This window comes from Leptonychotes weddellii, chromosome 12 (genome assembly GCF_054177405.1).
Source record: "Leptonychotes weddellii isolate Sample4059 chromosome 12, ASM5417740v2, whole genome shotgun sequence".
In the NCBI taxonomy this organism is placed as follows: Eukaryota; Metazoa; Chordata; class Mammalia; order Carnivora; family Phocidae; genus Leptonychotes; species Leptonychotes weddellii.
The window spans coordinates 12,314,135-12,333,973 of record NC_138380.1 but is presented as its reverse complement, the minus strand read 5'-3'; the positions used below and the strand labels follow the sequence as shown (position 1 = coordinate 12,333,973).

At 39.2% G+C, this 19,839-nt stretch overlaps 1 protein-coding gene across 1 annotated transcript in view; it reads right to left on the bottom strand.

Annotated features, from left to right (window-relative positions):
- Positions 1–466: 466 nt before the first annotated feature.
- Positions 467–19,839, bottom strand: part of KDM7A (lysine demethylase 7A) — an 82,490-nt gene continuing 63,117 nt past the window's right edge. Inside the window, exons 12-20 of the mRNA XM_081799998.1 lie at positions 16,401–16,610; positions 14,801–14,925; positions 14,436–14,590; positions 13,055–13,152; positions 12,389–12,537; positions 11,814–12,022; positions 10,168–10,253; positions 7,676–7,949; positions 467–7,012 (exon numbers count right to left, since the gene is read on the bottom strand). Coding sequence (XP_081656124.1) covers positions 6,918–7,012; positions 7,676–7,949; positions 10,168–10,253; positions 11,814–12,022; positions 12,389–12,537; positions 13,055–13,152; positions 14,436–14,590; positions 14,801–14,925; positions 16,401–16,610 — 1,401 coding nt within the window. The 3' untranslated portion in view covers positions 467–6,917. The remainder of the gene's footprint in view (positions 7,013–7,675; positions 7,950–10,167; positions 10,254–11,813; positions 12,023–12,388; positions 12,538–13,054; positions 13,153–14,435; positions 14,591–14,800; positions 14,926–16,400; positions 16,611–19,839) is intronic.

Below are 19,839 nucleotides of genomic sequence, written 5' to 3'. Positions count from 1 at the left end.
CCTGAGGACCGGGGCTGTGTTTTGTTCACTCCTGCAGCCCCAGCACTAGAACAGCACTTGGTATACGGCAGGTGCTCAATGAATATTTGTGGGGTGCCCGGGTTGGGGGCAATGAGTGCTCTTAAATGTCCGTCAGTAAACACCCACAGCAGCATCTTGCCAATTACCCTCTTTGTGTTCGTTTCTCTCTTTCGGCAACTGCTTACCCAGCAATACTTCTGATAAAAGAATAGGACACATTACTTTTCACATTTAAATCTTCAGAAATAGTAAGAAGCATAAGTTTGACACAGTTTTTCACATTCTCAAATCTCCTATGAGTCAATAAGCAGAAAAAGGGAACGGAAAGTCAGAACTGGATATAGAATTCAGATTTTTTTTTTCTTTCAAAGACACATTTTATACAACTTTCAACATTTATACTTTCAAACAAAATGAGCAAAAAATACACCGAGTGCTAAAAAAATCAAAACAGAAGTAATACAATTTTAATTTCAATATTTTAAAATACAGAAATTGGAAAGTAAGAATACTAAATACAACTTTAAACAAGTCACTGTCCTCCTCTATAATAACCAATGTAAGCTACTTAAAGACTTACAAATTTAAAACAGAAACAAAATAAATACTGTACACTTTCCCTGCCTGCAGGCAAAAGATGGGAAATACTGTTATGAATCAAAAAAAAAAAAAAATGCTCTTAAAGCTTCAGCATCCCATTTCCCAGCCACACCCCACTCTGCTGTCACACCGTGTGCTTCTGTATTCAAAGGACACACATGTGCACACATACTGACTGCCTATACAAACAGACAAGACACTACTCCGCAGACACCCCAAACAAGAAAGGGTAACAGTCACCTTGGACCATGGGCATAAAATTCAGTTAAGGAAAGTCAGTCTGGCTAGCAAAACATTACTACAAAACTAGTAAGTACCATAGCCAACAACTGTCCCCTTTTCAAATTTCACAGATTTAGAACCCCTAAAACCAATACTACCCCCACATCGCCACTCTCTACACCCCCACCCCCCCAAAAAAAAACCTGCTGAAGCACTGGCAAAGTTAGACATTTCACAGTAAATGTGAAAATTCATATTATATAATCTCTTAAAATGAACCTTTTCACCCTCTTTCCACAGCATGAAACTGTTATGGCTTAATTTATATTAAACGTAGAAAAGTCTTTTCGGAAGGAAATACAGTCTGCAAAGATGCATATGTGTTTCCTGATCAGTGCTATTTCATACCTAACAACTGCATGACTTGCTTTTGCAGTCAGAAGCTGTTTTTTGAAAAAACTGAGGTTATAGCTTTTGATTCAGTCTAACCATAAATGTAAGGCCCTTAGTTTGGTTTAGGTTTCTTTTGCAAGATAAAATAACCTTGGGGTTCACTTAGCAAGTTACACCTCAGGTCCCTGACTATAATGTGGAAGTTCTATGTATGCTTTGTAAAAATAAAAGGTTACTTAATGAATATTAGAAGGAAGAAATGATTCTAGGCAAGAAATCAACTCCTCATTATATATCACACTTAATGCTGGTAACTGTTACCAACCAAAATCCACCAAAGAAATGTAAAAGTATGTCTGCGTTACTTTATTCCTGCAAAATGTTATATTTTCCAGCACTTATGATCATTGTTTTGGTGAAAAATCTTGGGGAAAAAGAGCTGATATTTAGAAAAGGAAATGGCCAAAATAAAACTGGGTGGAGGCAAGGTTTATCTTTATGATTAAGTTCCCTTTAGGACTGCTTTCTGAAATAAAGAAAAGTGAATTCAGAATGTCACAGGTCTTGCATAGGTAAACTACTTGGAGGTCAAGGGCTACGTGGTAGCCAGGGTTTATTAGTGAAATAGTGCAGAGCAGATAAACTTGGAAGAATCACTGAATACAGTTTCAAAAAGGTTTTAACAAAAAATTTAATTTTGCACTTATTAAGACAAAGCTTTAGGACACCAGAAAGGGCACCAAGGGTGAGTGGGAGAGTCTAAGGGGTAGAATGCAGGCAAGTGAGTATTATTTTCCCTACCCATTATAAAGGGAAGAAATACTATAAAAGAATAAAACCACAGTCATGATAAGCTAATTGCTTTGGATAAGCAGGCATTTGCTTAACGACCTTACTTTAAAATTTTTGTTTATGTAAGGGTATCAAATATTTGACTTACGGCATGACGTTCAGTGAAAAACAAAACAAAAGGGTTTTTAGTAAGGCTACAGTATTAAAATTACATTACGTTCATCAGCAATGTAGTAAGTATATTATTTGTCCCCCCCTTCTTTCCACCTGACTTGTAGTAAGCGTGTGATCATCATCCACCACTGGATGAGCAGAGGATGCACAGTGTCACACAACAGAGGCTGAGGAAGCAAGGTACCTGAGGTCTAAGGGTTCACTGTGACCCCAGGTGAGTCACTGCCCTCCTGGCTTTCATTTGTCTCCTTTATTTACTGGCAACACTCTTTTCCTAGGCTCACAATTTGAAGCTCAACCTTCTCAAGATTGCTTTAGATAAAGGCCTAGGATATCTGAAAATGACTGATGATTTTTAGCTTCTCTTTTCGGAGGGAGCAATTAGCTTAATAGTTAATGGGGGAAAATGAGCTTTTGAAAAATTTTCAGATTTACATTATTCATTTCTTAATATGAAATTGCAAAATGCTTACATGCTGCAATAGTTACTTCTGGCAGTAGTCAAGTGGGCCGTACAATTACTCATCCCCTCTTTGGGGAGTAGCCCTATGACTATAGAGAGCATCTCTTGAAAAGGGCAGAATCTTCTCCTTTGAAGATGTCCAGTCAGGTCTCCTGCCCAGCACTACAGTGCTTTCTCCCTCTACCCAACAAGCTGCTGTTAGCCAACCCTGAGCTGTCTCTGTTGGTTCCCATCTTCTGAATACCTTCTATTTTTTCCCTAGCTCCTTGGGTAGTTGCTACAGCATTTTAATTCCATGACTTATTTGAGCAGAGACCCCAACTTTTATCTAGTGCCTGAAGAGTAGGCAGAATCTGTGGAGCAGTACTGTGCTAATTCCTCTTTGAGCAAAACCTAAAACCATCTTTGAATTCCTTAAAATCATCTTAATGATCACTTGGGGATAAACGTTCTCACTCTTATCCATAAACTATCGCACTTGTTTTTCTTTCACTTCAAAGCATGGATTCTGATTTTAATTCAACACCTTGTTAGCAATTCTTCAGAGGTTTTAGGTAGCATGCTCTGGGCATATATATACTTGATATGAAACAAATTTTATGAGTAATAGTTTTCACTTAAAAAAGCATATAAATGTGCATTGTCAGTTGTAACTTAAATCATGATAAATTATCTGCAAGTATAAAAAGTGTTAATAATTAAGGAATGCTTTTCTATGTTTTTCTTAACCACCATTTTTATCCAAACTTACAAATGAGAAAACCAAGACTCAGAAAGAGTAAGTGACTTATTTACGGTCACACAGTTGATACATAAATGACAGAACTTGGACAAAAACCCAGGTTCGTGCTCCCTTCCATGCTATATACCACACCTCTCTATTACGAACATTAAACTATTAACTTTTGAAATGTTTCTTAAATTTTAAAAACTAAAAAAAAAATGTACTTCCACTTCTACAGTTGTACATTTCAGTTGAAACTAATAAAGTTATGCTATTTTTCTTAATACGTGGGCCCTCTTTTGCTTAAAGTTTGCTGAGAAATGAAAATAATACTGCTTATTTCTTGGAGAAGATACCTTCAAGAGCAAAGACCCCAACTTCAGCTTTATATTCCCCCACAGTGCTAAGTCGTACTGGGCACACAGACGTTGGATAAATACCTGCTGCCGTCATACAGGTCAATACAGTAGAGTTCATTTAAAAGGCAGTCATTAGGATTGTTAAAAAATAGATCAGTATTCAAGCTAAGTATTTAAGTCGTGATAACGATGGTCTTGTTTTCTCTGAGTTTCTATGATGTCAGTCAGATTTTTAGTTCTGTATGCTTATGAAATTCAGTGTATTTCTAGGATGCTGCACTACTATAAACTGCCAGTTTTGTACTGTTGACTTCCTTAATCAGTCCTGACTTCCTTAATGTCCTTATGTGACATTATGAGTTACAGTACCGGGGATCCCAGGTTAACAGAAGTCACTTACTTGAATCAATAAAGAAAAATCATTATCTACTACTGCCATTAAAATCGCATACGTTAAGTCCAACTGTTTTACCTATTTATTTGCACCTAACTAACTAAATGCCACCACTGTTGTCTCCTTGTCTAAGCTGCAGTGTCTGTGTGGTAGAAGGGTTTATAAACGAGATTGAGGAAAACATCAAAGGTTGTCTATCACAGCTGAATCCAGACCCAGGCTGCAGTCACCTCAAAGTCCAGCCACTTCCATGACATAAAAGGATGCATCAGAGCCAGTAAGTTTAGAACAAGTTTGACCGGGCAACTCACTGGGCCAGTAGGCTGAATTTTCACCAATTTGGAGAAAGACACATGATTCTGTTATAGTGCTTAGATTATCTTACTGCAAGTTTTTTTTAACTTAGCCAGTTCATGGGCTAAACCCGCCAAAAATGAATCCACAGTACCTTCACTTAATACTTACACATACTGGCTACTTAAAATTAGATTTATTGGCCTAAGTACACGGGGCAGATATTGGTCACCATCTTAATTTATAAAAATAAATTGATTTTAATTTTTATAGCTAAAGAAAAGAAGTCAGGTAATTAGAAATACTTAGAGCTATGAAAAATGTAAAGAAAACAAAAGAACCCAAGATCATGATGTAGCTGGAAGAACGAATTGTAATTCTGATCTCTTAAACCAAAACAAAATCATGTGAACTCTAACACTAAAACGGTGTCTACAGAAAACCAAAACATCACAATAATATATTGGGAGGTAGGAAAATCAGTCAAACCCCGACTTTTGACAATCTTGAGATCCAATGACCAAATGACTGATTATATCCATCTCTGAACCAGTTTTGGCAAAGTGTAGACAGAGTCTAAGTAGGCCCTTTACAGACACTTAGTGTTTCCATAAAAATTCTTTTTCCTGACACCCAGATAAGTCCCAGAATTTGGTCCAGTCACTTGGACCAAAAAGGTTAATCCATAAGCTATTTTGTACTTATTCCATGAGATACTGGAGACAGAATAAGAAATATTTCTCTTTGAAAATACACATCTGAATGCAACCATGAAAGATGATGGTATAGATTTTTTTTCTTAGAGCTTCAAGTGATACTTAATACAGAAGGGAAAGTCCTGCTACCTTGCTGAGTAAAAAAGAGACAAATCCATAATATGGCCATATTACTTCTCCATAAAAATAAATTTTATCCTATTTGCCTCTATTTTCTTTGTAGAAATTTGTAAAATGCTCTTTTGTCAGAATTGGGAATATCTTCACCCCAGCCCCAGAAATCACTTCTTTTTATGCCATGGGGAGGAAAAGGGAAAATATAAGCTATTGCGAGCAACCGAAAACTGGCGTTTAGTAAGAACTGTGCATAAAGGAGAGAAATGATTCCTTAAAGCTCAACCAGATACTTAATCTCAATATGCACTGGTTAAGTTAGGACAGATGGAAGAAACTGCAAGAAGCACCCATTTTACTCCAAATCTGTATCTTAAATAATTCTTTAGAAGGTGAAGAAGTAAGAAACTAAACACACATACACCCAAAAGACCTACTCCAACATGCTTGCTTCTGTACAACTTAATATAGTATAGTCCTATTATATTACGGATTATGCAGATTTGAATATACTAAGTCAAACCATATCTCATTATTTTCCAACAAGTTAGGTACACAGAATAAGAGCGTCATAAAATATAACCTCTGGGGCAGGTGCCCGTCCTGCCCTCCAACACCAGCAGTGTGAAGAAGGCCCTCTGTAGTTACAAATGTTTTTGAAAAACTATAAACGCGACAATTTAACCAAACTTATAACCCTTTTCCCACAAGTAGGAAAAAGATATTAAAGCTGTTCTCTTTGGGACCCAGATATCATCAGCAAAAATGAAAATGCAAGAAGCCTATTTTTATAGAATTAGAAGAAAACTGCAATGTCAAACGAAAGAGAAACGTGGGATCTTTTATGTAATTCTTACACGTTCGCTATGAAAGTGTTTCCCTGCAAAGAGAAGAGTCTTGTTGCGTCGTCACAAAAGGATGGGGAGTGCAGAGGGAAGGTGGGATATAAGGTAATCGACCTGGATAACAGTATGCACCTTGGATGTTAGCAAAAGCGAAGCTAATAGCTTATAAAAAACACATGAAATATATAAAATAAAATGATTTTCATATACATCTTAATTTAAAATAATTAATGCATCAAATCCCTGTTTAAGACTTTAACCTGAATATCAAATTTAAGAGTCCAGACTAGTTACTGTTACCGTGGCTCTTCCCCACATGTAACATACACACTATCAAAAATAATTTAAAAACTTTCACATTCTTAAATCTAAATTAGTGAGACAGTTCTCCAGAAATCTTCCAAATAAATAGCTTTAAAAAAGAAAGAATTTAAAAGCTGTTAACTTTAAAAAAAAAAATCTGTTAAATAAATTATTGATAATTCTTTACCCTACCACTGAAAATAAATCAAGACACTACCAACAACAAAATGAAATTCAAGCCCTGACAAGAGACCTTTTCCAGTTCAAGGTCTCTTTTTAAGGTTCTACCCTCCTTCTTCCTCTCCCCCACCAGGTCCAGAACGGTTATTGCTGAGTGGGTGTGGCACAGTGAAAATGCAGCATCTGGTTCATTTTGTTCTTCAGGCAGTGCTCTCTACTGTACATGCAAACTGCTCCGGCGGGGGCGCGGCAGGAGCGCCAGGCTCGCGCGCCTCCGAGACCGGTCTGTCTCCAAAGGGAAGAGTGGCCACAACAGCAGCTCGTCACACAAAGAAACGGGCATGGCCATTTCTGTTCAACTTAAGGATCTTCCCAAGACGTTGTTTGGCTGTTGCCATTCCTTTTTTTGGACGTTTACCTGTAAGACAGCAACAACAGCGTAGATAATAGTGAAAATCATTCTCGACAGACAGCAGCCGGGAGACTTCAAGGCAGAGCTATGCAGCGAGCGATGCTTTTCGGTGTTCTGAAGGGGCAAAGTCACACTCCTGGAGTTCTACGGTTTCGAACCTTCCATCTCATCACTTGAGAGATAAAGGCCAACCTCCTTCACGTGACTTACCAGGCCGACCCACAGTCTGATCCCCGCCTCTCTCTCTCTTGAGCAGGAGCCCTGACCGTATCTTGCCTCAAATTGTGCTTCGGCCACAAAACTGACTGCACTTTCATAAACAGCCCACGTACTGTTTCTCACGTTGGTACCGTGAGCCATACTATCTCCTTGACCTTCACTGCGGTCTACTCTGGCACTTCCCCAACCCAGCAGAGCTAACCCCTTACCATCCTTATCGGGATCTACCTCCTCCTCCAGGAAGCCACTCCCAATCCTCAGGACCGACCTAGGGAGCCTTCTTCTCTGTTCCCACAGGAACCTGTGCATACCGCCCTCACTGCGCCGTCCAGAGTGCATCAGGCTGGACGCGGCTTGAGGGGAGGGACCATTACACGTCTCTCTGAACGGCCGCTGTCACCGTCATACATGGTCCAAAATACACTCAGCCCATAGACGTGTCAAAGTTACCTTTTGTTGCCTGGTTGCTGATAGGTGGTGGATTTGATGCAGGTCTCTTGGTGGGGTGAAGGGGCACTGAAAAGGAAGTTTCACCAACTGGCCTTTCTGGGCTTATGCTGCCATTATTTATCTGGCACGCCCCCGAAATCAAGCTTGAATTCTGCGTATACTTCCCATTTTGAGGGCTTGAGCCACTGCTGTCCACAGAATTCCTACTTTGTACCTTCTGACTGATTTCTGATGAACCTTCCTTTTTGATGCATTTCTGGCCTCTACTTAGATCCTAAAAAAGGAAGGAAATAAGGCTGGATTTTTAGAGTTCCTTTACGATAAGCAAGATATTTAACCTCTCTATGCACTAGCAAGTCAAGGGAGAGAAGAAATCGAATACTGAACTTTGGTTTTCTTAACATGTAGCAGCCACAGACGACCACCCCTTCAGGATGGTCATGTCATTCCAAAACCTCACAGCACGAAAAGACTCAAGTATGGAAGTTTTACATCATAACTCAGGTCCAGAAGAAAACATTTTTATTTTTATTTATATATTATATAAACTTTATACATATATATTTAAATGCGTATATTTATATATAACATATATAATATGTAACGTCTATTATTTATTATAATATGGCATTCTGCATGTGCCATGACATGCCATGGAAGGAACGCGTGGCTGGGACATGTGGGCCTACCAATTCCTCACCACGTCACAGATCCCGTCTCTCTCACGACGTAGTGCACGATCTTTTTTAGAATCTAACTTCTGTTAAGGTTCATCTCCACTGTATTTGAATTGTTTGCTAAAAAAAGCACCTAGGTGCTGAGCCCCAAGCCTGGTTTTCCTCTAACAATTCTTCCTTCAGTCTCTTTAAGAGATCACTGAGTGAGCCATCAGGAAAAAACCAACAATGCTACTGACGGGTAGGTCTTAAAACCAATGGAAAGGGTCATGACCAGAATATAAAAAAGAAAGGAAAATATAAACGTGGAAAGAGCATACTGCAGATGTGATGTTTCATGAAACTAGCTGTTTGTGTGTGTGTGATGTAAAATAAATTCCTAATTCTGTAATGGTCAAATAAGTTTTAAAAACAGCATTACAGGCAAAAGAAATCTGATCTTCTCTAAGGTGATCTTGCTAATCATCCGTCCTCTCCTTCTTTATTTTCAAAGACAATTATAAAAACAACAGCTAGCTTTAAATAATACCTTACTTTTTTAAAAAACGATTTTATTTTTAAGTAATCTCTACACCCAACGTGGGGCCCAAACTTACACCCCTGCGATCAAGAGTTGCATGCTCTACCGACTGAGCCAGCCAGCCGGGCACCCCAATGACAGCTTATTTTCAATACTGAATCCTATAATGCTAATAAGTTATAAACGTAATGACGGTGAGACACTATAAAATCACACATTGAATTAAGTGAATTACTGATAGTTAAGGGATTCCTTCCTTGACCTTTGATTCTGGAGCATATTCTTCTATTAAAAGAACTTGTACTTACAAAACATTGCCTTAAAAAATAACTTGGCTCTTTTTCTCATTGTAAAATGTGTAAGTATTTAGAAAATGTAGATAAGCTACATGAAGAAAATAAAAACCACCCTTGAGGGGTGCCTGAGTGGCTCAGTTGGTTAAGCGTCCGTCTCTTCATCTTGGCTCAATCTCAGGGTCCTGAGTTCAAGCCCCGCATTGGAGCCTACATCCCAGCATGGAGCCTACTTAAACAAACACCTAAGATTCCACCACTCAGTGTATGCTTGGGGTTGGAGAAGTTAGAGGACTCTACTCTGCAGCATGAGAATTTTGATTCTTTGGCTGTCATTTTCCAAAGTTTGTAGCAAAAGGTCATATTGCTTTTGTTGTTTGGTGCTACTGGAAAAGCTGTGGCCTTTCAAAAAGCTATTTGAGGTTCATTTTGTTTGTATAAGCATTAATACGCTGGCATCCCAAGACATCAAGTGTCTTCTCTTAGAGCAAGGGCTCTTAATCTGGAGTTAATGGATGGTCTGGGCTGGTAAGGGTGGGGCACAAAACCATGAGAAAATGCTATGCAAAAATCAGTATTGATGATGAACACTCTCCTGGTAATAGAGTCAATAACTGTCATCAAATTCTCAAAGAAATTTACTGTCTAAAAATGTTCAAGAAACAATGTCATAGATTAAAAAGAGATCCTCAGGGTACTTTTTTTTCCCCCCTTTCCTTCTAGCCAGACATAACCTAGAAGTGTTGGCTGCCAGGAGTTTTTAACTTTCCTTCAATCAACTATTCTTTTCCAAATCGCAGTCTATCCGTGAGCCTTGCATTAGTTGTTACATCAGAATTCCTAAAAACGGACAGCTGCTCAAATGAGCATTTAACTGTAAATTATTTTTTAGCTTTCCATATCTAATGGTTAATTACTGGTTGCAGTAAAAAAAAGAGAAAGCAAAAACAGAGTTAATGACAATCCTAAATCTCCTTTTGATGTTTCAAGCCTTGCATATACCTGAAGATGAAATCTGGAAGTTGTATCGAATTGTTTAATCCAGGAAGAGCTCCTCAAGTCTTGTTCTTCGGTCTTGACATGGTACCCTAAACAGAAGTTTTAATTAAATTATCTCCACACAAATTTGATCATAACAAGCAAAATTAACCTAATGTTATAACTGAAAGTACATTTAGGTTGACATTTTATTAAAAAACGAATATATTAACTCTTTATTTACTCATACACTTTCCACCACACTGCTTTCCCTCTCAAAAACAAGAGAGTCACCAGCTCAGAATCCAGCATGTTAATTCTTTAAATTCTCTCAAAGACTGCCTCTATATGACAGGTTTTGTGCCAGATGCTGGAAGCTCCAGAGTCAAATTCTATGGCCATCTGTTGTAGATGGAAAAGCCAAATGCAATATACTCTCTAAAACCAGTATATTTTTCCATACAGAATGAAGGCATATGCTTGCCTGAACTCTGCAGTACTTTCATAGAAGCCTTCTTTTCAAGTGAGGACCAAAGAAATGACAGGGAGACAGAATGGTGTGGACAGACAAGCCCAGACCTGAATTTGAGTTTTTCCATTACCGATGCATCTTTAGGCAAGTTACTTAACCTCTCTAAACCTCAGTTTCCTCTTACACAATAAGCCCAGATTTTGAGATCAAATAGTCCTGGGTTCCAATTCCAACACCACTGGATAATAACAGCTATGTAAAGATGGGCAAGTTCAATTAACTTCACTAAGTCTTCTTGCCTCTACCTGTAAAAGTCTTACTACATACACCAAAATGTGGTTTCAAGAATTAAGTGAAATGGATGTCAGGTTGCTGGTATACAATTCACACAACTAGGTAGGAATGAACACAATTTCTGCAACAGGCATTTGGTTTTCTTGTGGTACCATCTTCTCCCGCTTCCTCCTCAGACTTTCGGGCAACAAAATTTCCCCCAAAGGCACAGAGAACAAAACACTACATGGCCATCACGGGTACTGTCACTGAGTCTTCTCTTTCCCAATACTTCTTTTTCAAGTAGGAGAATGTCCTCAACCAGAAACGGATCAAAACTTGTTTTCCCGGGCGCCTGGGTGGCTCAGTTGGTTAAGCGACTGCCTTCGGCTCAGGTCATGATCCTGGAGTCCCGGGATCAAGTCCCGCATCGGGCTCCCTGCTCGGCAGGGAGTCTGCTTCTCCCTCTGACCCTCCCCACTCTCATGTGCTCTCTCTCATTCTCTCTCTCTCAAATAAATAAATAAAATCTTTAAAAAAAAAAACAAAACAAAACTTGTTTTCCCTCCTGCGTAAGGAAAGAGGATTGATGGTTCAAGCCTAGCGGACCACGTAAGACGTCTCAACACTCTTTCCACTCGGAACAGCTTATGAAAGGAAACAAGTACTAAGTGTCTTACAATAGCAGTGGTAGGATTATGCTGGTGAACATAATTCTCCAGCCATTAATTTACATTTTGAGTTCTTATAACTTGCATCTTGTATTTGTCAATATTATGTATTTTTTGGCCAATACGCTTAACATCATTTCCAACTACAGATGTGCAATTCTTATTCATAATGTCTAACCTCAACTAGGATTACAGAGCTATGAAGTTGGGGGTCCTATGTTACTTTTCAGAGACCAATCATTTATGTTTCTTACCATATTCCACTGGTTTATCACAGCGATACACCTGTCCAGCCTCATGGTTACTGCTGTGGCAGCCGCCGGGATCCTGGAGAGAGTCTCTTTCGCCACTGCAGCCTGTGCTTTGTATCTGCCTCTGTAAACATGTGGAGTAGTGCAACCCTGCCATAGACAACATGCCCTGAATAGCTTCTTCCTCTGTGCTCGTCGAGGTAGGACATTCCCTAAAGAGAAGTTAAGCAAAAGGACGAGAGCTTATTTCTTCGTTCGGCATCTTCAGTAACATTTAAAATTAAAAAATGTTTTTGGGGTGCCTGGGTGGCTCAGTTGGTTAAGCGACTGCCTTCGGCTCAGGTCATGATCCTGGAGTCCTGGGATCGAGTCCTGCATCGGGCTCCCTGCTCGGCGGGGAGTCTGCTTCTCCCTCTGACCCTCCTCCCTCTCATGCTCTCTCTCTCTGTCTCATTCTCTCTCTCAAATAAATAAATAAAATCTTTAAAAAAAAAATAAAAAATGTTTTCATATACGCACAGAGTTTCATATAGTTTACATCACAATGTAATAAGACTACTAACCATCAGAAAGCTTACCTTTTAATTGGAATTTCACTTCTAGATGGCTTCTGGCCCTTCTGAAGGAAGTTCCTCATCACAGTAGCGTCCTCCTTGAAGTTGGATGTTATTTCTTGTTTCTTTTCATCACCTGAACTTTCAGACTCTTCAGTGGTAAAATTATTTTTCTGAGATAATAAAAATAGTTGAATGGAAGCAAATCTATATAAGAAATCTGATTAAGTCTCTACTAACTAAAAACATTGTATCAGTCTAGGCAAAGTTAGAATCTTAATTATCACGGAATTATTTCTGTACTTCCTATGACAGAGTTAAAATCTCTAGTGATTACAGTATATTATTCCTTAGTAAAAAACATACAGTACAGGTTTTCTTTAAAGTGAAATGAAATATAACCTATGAGAAATATGAGAAATATAAGAACAGTATCTCCATCCACCCTTTCTAAAACCAGACAAAAACTATGTTTATCAAATGTAAACAGTCACATGACAGGATGCGCGCGCACGTGTGTGTGTGTGTGTGTGTGTGTGTGTGATTACCATTACAGGGAAGACCTTGTGCCACAAAGGTCATAGAGACGGTCTTTGGGAAAAGCTGTCATTTATTTTCCCCCACAGGTGAAGGAAAGGAGGTGTCATCTTTCCATCAAACAATGCACAAGTCACAGGGGTTTGGGCATACCAGTGCATTGCAATCAGGTCCAGAGTCTTCTGAATCAGAAATATCAGAATATTCTGATGATCGATTCCTGAGTTCTGATTTCACACTTGTAAAAAACCCTGCGAAGAGAAAGGAAGAGAGAAAAAGAGAAAGTCAGTGGAAGCTTATGAACAGGGTGGTACCTGAAGTCAGACCAGCTTCCGCGTAGGTCCCGACTGCCCTGGCTCCATCCATTTCCACTGCTTTCATCTTCTTCATTCCTTTCTTCCCCCAAAGACTTTTCTCCCGAATTGACCAAGATACAGATTGCACTGTACTCTTAAAACGTTTGTGGCATTTACTGAACATGATGGTACATTCCTCATTTGCGTGGAAATTTTCTATCTCTTTCCAGAAAAAAACCTCCGATGCTAAAATTGCCTACAAGATGCTTTTCACTTTCCCTCTTGCATTTTTTCTCTCAACAGAAAACAAAAAGATAACTCTTCTAAACCTCAAAAGCACTCAAATAGACAGTGAATTCAACAAGCTTAAAAAGCAGGCTTTACCACTGCTCTTCTCTCCCACGCGGCACTGCCAACTAACAACTGTTTGATAACTCCATTGATTAGCTGCCTTTCCCCTGGCATGTGACACATGCAGAGTCACCAACTACAGCAATACCAAATTTACTTAGAATTAGCTGGAACTGAGGTATTCAACACAGATGAAATGTTAATTTTTCTTGTCAAGTTATCAAAGTATTTAACCACTTTTTAAAATAGAAGGAGGGTATAAGGAGGCCCCAAAAATGCTAAGAAATTAAGACTTCACTCAACGAAGAACGATCTCAAGAAGGAGGAGGCGTTACTATTTGTCACACTGATGATAACCAATTAGTAAGCAAGTAGAGATCTTCCTGTCAACAGGCCATCAAACAGAACAATACATGGATTACTAGTAGCTTCAGAGAGCTAATTACATATGATTCCTAATTCTGAAAACCATATACATGTTAGCTAAAATTATATTTGACACTGTATTAAAAAAATAATAAAGAAATAAAAAGAAACTGTATTAAACTTCTGACTATCTTATTATTTCGAGTAGAGGCCCATAAGATGCAAAAGCTTTCATGTCACTCTTGTAAAAACTGTCACCCAACAAGGGTGTCACTGACCAGCACAAACCCTCGTCACTAAAAACACCTTCCCTGGGCACGATACCTTGATTGGCAGTCACATTCATGTTTCCCTTATGGATACACTACTCAGAAATACTTCAGGTTTCTCCAAAGAGTATTAGAGACAGGACAATTTTCAGTCCTACTACAAACTTAAGACCTTTAAGATTAGCACATGACTTTACGTATTATCACGTAGGTAATAAGCAGACCTTCAAACGGCCATGAAAACAAACATACTGTTACGTGGTTTTTGAGACTCGTCATTCTCCACCCCTTCTATTCCTGAACTCTCTTCCATCTTCATTTTTGCCTTTTTTGTCCTTCTCTTGTCCTCCTCATTTTCACTATCTGCTGTATAAAGACTTGGATCTGCGAAGGGTTGTCTCTCATCCCTGCACATAGAGGGGAAAATAATCAAGTCACAAAACAGTGCGACATTGCAGCCAAATAGTATGCCCTCCCCCTTAATCTCCAGTTGGAGAGGAGAACTGAGACACTTTCCCTGTATGAGAGTCGGATGTGCACTGGTGGGGACTAGGGAATTAAACAGAGGGAATCCAAGGCAAACTCATCTGTATGACACTTTGCTCCACTTTACGTACTTAATTATCCTTCCATTTGTCAGCAGTAACCGTAGATCATTATCTTTTGCCCTCCATTCAGGTACCGTGGAAGATGGCTGGAGATGCTTGTTGAATTTTCCATTCAGTTTAGAGCTCAAGATGTCCTTAAAGTATAAAAACAGAACTTAACTTACCATCTGCCCTCAGATGTGCCTGCCTGCCTAAAGGAACCCAGGACGGCGCCACCTCCCGCCTCAGCCCTGCAGCCCGAACTGCGCACGGGGCGCCGCCCTGACACTCAGTGGCTCCTGAAACCAAAGCAGGACTATGGTTCCCCTTTCTGTCCAGCCACTAACAATAAAACACATTTTATAAAGCAGAATGTAAAATTTACATCAAGTACATTCAAAGACATTTCACTCTCGCAGAAAGCTGAAGAGCTAGAGAAGCAGCGCCTTAATGTGTTTGAATTCTCTTTCCCTCACTCCTTCCTGCTGAAGCACCAGCTGCTGGCTCCTTTCCGGTCCTCCTACCCTTGACCTAATAATCCCTCCTTCCCACGAGGCACTGTCAGCAACTCCTGGATCACCACCCTGCTACCACTGGGGACAAAGGCCACCATGTGACATAAAAGCACAACAGTAGCTGGTTTTTAAAAAAGAGTATTTCCTTCTTGTGGAAATTTCTTTCTTTAATAACAAATAGAACCTTTCATAATAAGCTAAGTCTTCTCCCAGAGGGCTAAGGGTTAAAGAGGTTCAGAACAACAAAGTTTAAAACAATATCAATACAATTATTTAAATGCAAAATCTTTAAGTTATAATTTCTATAGAATTTCTTCAAATATTTTAATTCAGAAATACTTCTATCTTACTCATTTTAAATTATTCCTGTCCTTTACTTAAGATGTGCAATGATGGATGGTATGTCTCATCACAAACTCACTACCATGTTTTACAAAGGCCCCGCCCCTCTTCCCTTTGTCCATTAAGCCAGCATTTCCCAAATTTAAATGGGTTTATTCTAATAGTCTCCCAGTCCGACAGTTGCCCGTGCTGGTACTGCTGGGGGAGGAATAGGCTTTCTGCACTTGCTCTTCCCTCTGTTTCCTCAAAGCTTTGTATCCACTTGACTTCTTCCAGTATTCGTCAGCTCAAATGCCACCACCTGAGAGGCTCTCTGACGGCCCCAGCTAACGTAGCCAGCCACAGCCTAGCCCCTTTACTCTCTCTGCCTCTACTGTTTCAGCTTCCTTCAGAATACTTATTATCTGAAATTATATTATTTTAGTATATCTCTCATCTCCTATTCTTTCAACTTGAGCTGGACTGGAAGCTACACAATGGCAGAGACTTAAGTTTCACTCTGGTAACTTCCCCAGAGCCTAGAAGACCATAGGTTATTTCGTAAACACTCAGTAAACATGTCCGCAAAGAAAATGAGATCTACTCAGCCTACTACACTGATGCCTAGAAAGCTGAAGCACATTCCCGGTCATGGACATCAGTACTGTTGGCCCCTACAATGCTAAGCAAAGATTAGAAAACAAACATGGCCAGACTATTCTTTTTATTATCCCTTTAAAGAACTTTCAGGAACAACCAAGTCTCTTTCTATAACCATAAAACATAATACTTGCCTCTTCCCATGGACACATCTCTAACCTTCTGAGGACCTCCCTTGTATGGAGCTCTAGGATGTCTAGGTTAGAAGGAGTTCGGACATTATGATCTCGAAGTTTCCTCATCTTTCGTCGGGAATGGTATGGGGAAGTTGCTTCATTTGAGGATCGTGAAACTGGACACACAGTAGGAATTCCCTGAGATTTAACTGGTTTGCCATTTTCCTCCTTTAAGAATTAAATTCAGAGTGTTTTTATGACAAGGACACACATATACCTGACTCAATAATCAGCCATAAAAATATTTTAAAAAACAAAAACCATTCATATAAATAGCAAAGACCAAATCGTAACACTCATAAAATTCAACATCAGCTTTGCTGAGATCTTTATTCCCTTCTCTCCCCCACATAATATACTGTGAACATATTTCTTTGATTTTAAATATCATTTTAAAAGCTGGGTAGTATTCCACCATATAATTTATTGACCTGGTAGTTATTATAGGCTGGTAGTTATTATAGGCTGCTTCCAGTTCTTTCCTAAGATGAACATTCTTTCATATATATACTTGAATAAATCAGTAATTGCTTTTTAAACCAAGGTCACCAATCTCTGTAGTTTTAAAAATTAACTCTATAAATATATCATGAAAAGCAGTGGTATACTCTTCCCCATCCCTGATTCCCATTCTCCAGAGGCAACCACTTGCAAGTTTCCTTTCATTGTAGTGACATATACATAATTTTGTAGCACATGAGGTAATATATACATAACTTACCATTTTACCATTTTTAAGTGGACAGCTCAGTAGCCTTAAGGACATTTCACACTGTTATGCAACCACACATCACCATCCACCTCCAGAACTTAATATTCCCAAACTTAAACTCTGTGCCCCTTACATAGTAACTCCCATTCCTCCTTACCACCAGCCTCTGGCAACCTTCTACTTTATGAATTTGACGCTTCTAGGAACTTCATATAAGTGGAATCATATAATAGTTGTACCTTTGTGACTGGCTTATTTTGCTTAATGTATCTTTTTTTTTTTAAAGATTTTATTTATTTGACAGAGAGAGATAGCGAGAGCAGGAACACAAGCAGACTCCCCGCACAGCAGGGAACCCAATGCAGGCCTCAATCCCAGGACCCTGGGATCATGACCTGAGCCGGAGGCAGACGCTTAACAACTGAGCCACCCAGGCACCCCTCACTTAATGTAGTATCTTAAAGGTCCATCCATGCTGTAGCATGGGTCAGAATTTCCTTCTTTTTGCAGGCTGAATAATATTCCATGGTGTGTATATTATGTATATGCCACTTTTTGTCCACTCACTCCTCCACCATGGACAATTAGGCTGCCGTGGTGCCTGCAACTCTTAGAGCTGTTTTTGTTGGTGGTAGTGTTACTTGTTCAGTTATTTGCCTCCAAATTTCTAATATGTTTAAACTGTTATTTCTTGGTTTTTCGGCTTTATTTTTTTTTAAGATTTTATTTTTAAGTAATCTCTATACCCAACGTGGGACTCAAAACCACAACCCTGAGGTCAGGAGTCACATGCTCTACTGACTGAGCCAGCCAGGTGCCCCTTTTAGCTGTAGATGTTACTGAATTCCTACTACTCAAGATGAAGTCTCAATCCTTGCACACTTCTAAATGTACACATACTTCCTGTTCCTTCAGTAAACTGGACTTGGTAAAAAGTATTTACAACCCAGTGCCACATAGTATATTATTACATTTCCTTTTTTTTTTTTTTTTTTTTTTTTACATCTTTGACTTTCCCTTGAGTTTATAACTGTCTCACTCTATAGCTGCTTTGTTTTCTATGTATCTATCACCAGTTGATCCCAAAATTCTTCACTGGAAGAATGCAAACATTTAAACACATTAGGTAATGTATAAATTTTGTATTTTTCTTCAGAGACATCCCCCCTGGACAGGAATGCCAGCTAAAGTACAAGATGCCCGGTTCAATTTGAATTTCAGATAAACAACAAATACGGAGCCCTTCATCCTCCTGAATCCAACCCGGACTGGCTGCTCTCCCGGCCTACACAGGTCATCAAAAATCCCTCCTGCCCTGCTTGCACTCCACCACTTAAAACTGCAACCCCCACCACCATCTCTGGCTGTCACTCCCTATCTTTTCCCCCTTCTGTATCTTTCTTCATAGCATTTGTCAATTCCTGATACATTAAAATATTTATGGCTAGTCTCTTCCTATTCAGCTCCATGAAGGCAGAGCCTCTGTTTTCTTCCCTGCTCTCTGCCCATCTGGGTATTCCATATTTGTTGGAAGAATTCCAGAGCTCCTTTTTTGGCTTATTTCCTCTCTTTTGGAACAGCACCCCCTCTAAGAGTTTCCTGAGAAGGGGTCCATGGGAGGTAAATTTTTTGAGATCTTGCCTCTTTGACATCTTTTTTTTAAGATTTCATTTATTTATTTGAGAGAGAGAAAGAGAGCACAAGCAGGGGGGGAGGCAGGCAGAGGGAGAAGCAGGTTCCCTGCTGAGCAAGGAGCCCTATGTGCGGCTTGATCCCTGATCGCAGGATATACTCTGTTACATGCATTCTAAAATGTAACCACTATGTGCCTTGGCATAGGTCTTTTCTCACTCACTGTACTTGGGCATTCTGTAGGGAAGATGTGTCCTTGAATTCTAAAACATCATCTTTGACTATTCCTCTAATTATCTTCTCCTTGTTTTCTATGTTCTATCTGGACCTCCTATTATTTTGATGGTGACTATGTAAAATGACCTTCTAATTTTTCTGTCCTATTTTAGTCTTTTTTTTTTTAACTTTATGAGAGATTTTCCCAACTTCATCTTCCAATGATTTTACTAAATTTTTTTTAAGACAGAAAGGAGTTTCTTGGGTGTTTTTTTTTTAAATTAAGATTTTATTTATTTGTCAGAGAGAGAGAGAACAAGCTGGGGGGGGAGGATAGGAGCAGAGGTAGAGGGAGAAGCAGGCTCCCCACTGAACAAGGAGCCTGACGTGGACTCGATCCCAGGACCCCGGGATCATGACCTGAGCCGAAGGCAGATGCTTAACCAACTGAGCCACCCAGGCTTCCCTATATTTTGTTTCTATTATATTTCTAATTTCCAAGAACCCCTTTTCTTTCTTCTTTTAATGCTCCTTTGTTCTAGCCATCTGTTCTTTTTTCATGGAAGCAATATTTATGTACTCCTTTCTCTCAAGGATATAAATTATTAATATTTGGGTTTTGGGCTAAAGAACTTATTTACTTCCTTCAAATACATTTTTTTTCTTTTTCTCCTTTATTTTTGGTTGTCGTCTTCAAAACTCTTCTTGGCACTCCATGCATATTAAAAGAGAAAGCAATAAAAGCTAATTGATTTCAAGAAATGGTATGTTTATCTAGAGAACTAGATAAACATACGGGAGGAAAATAATGCCTTAAATTTACCTTATGCTACACAC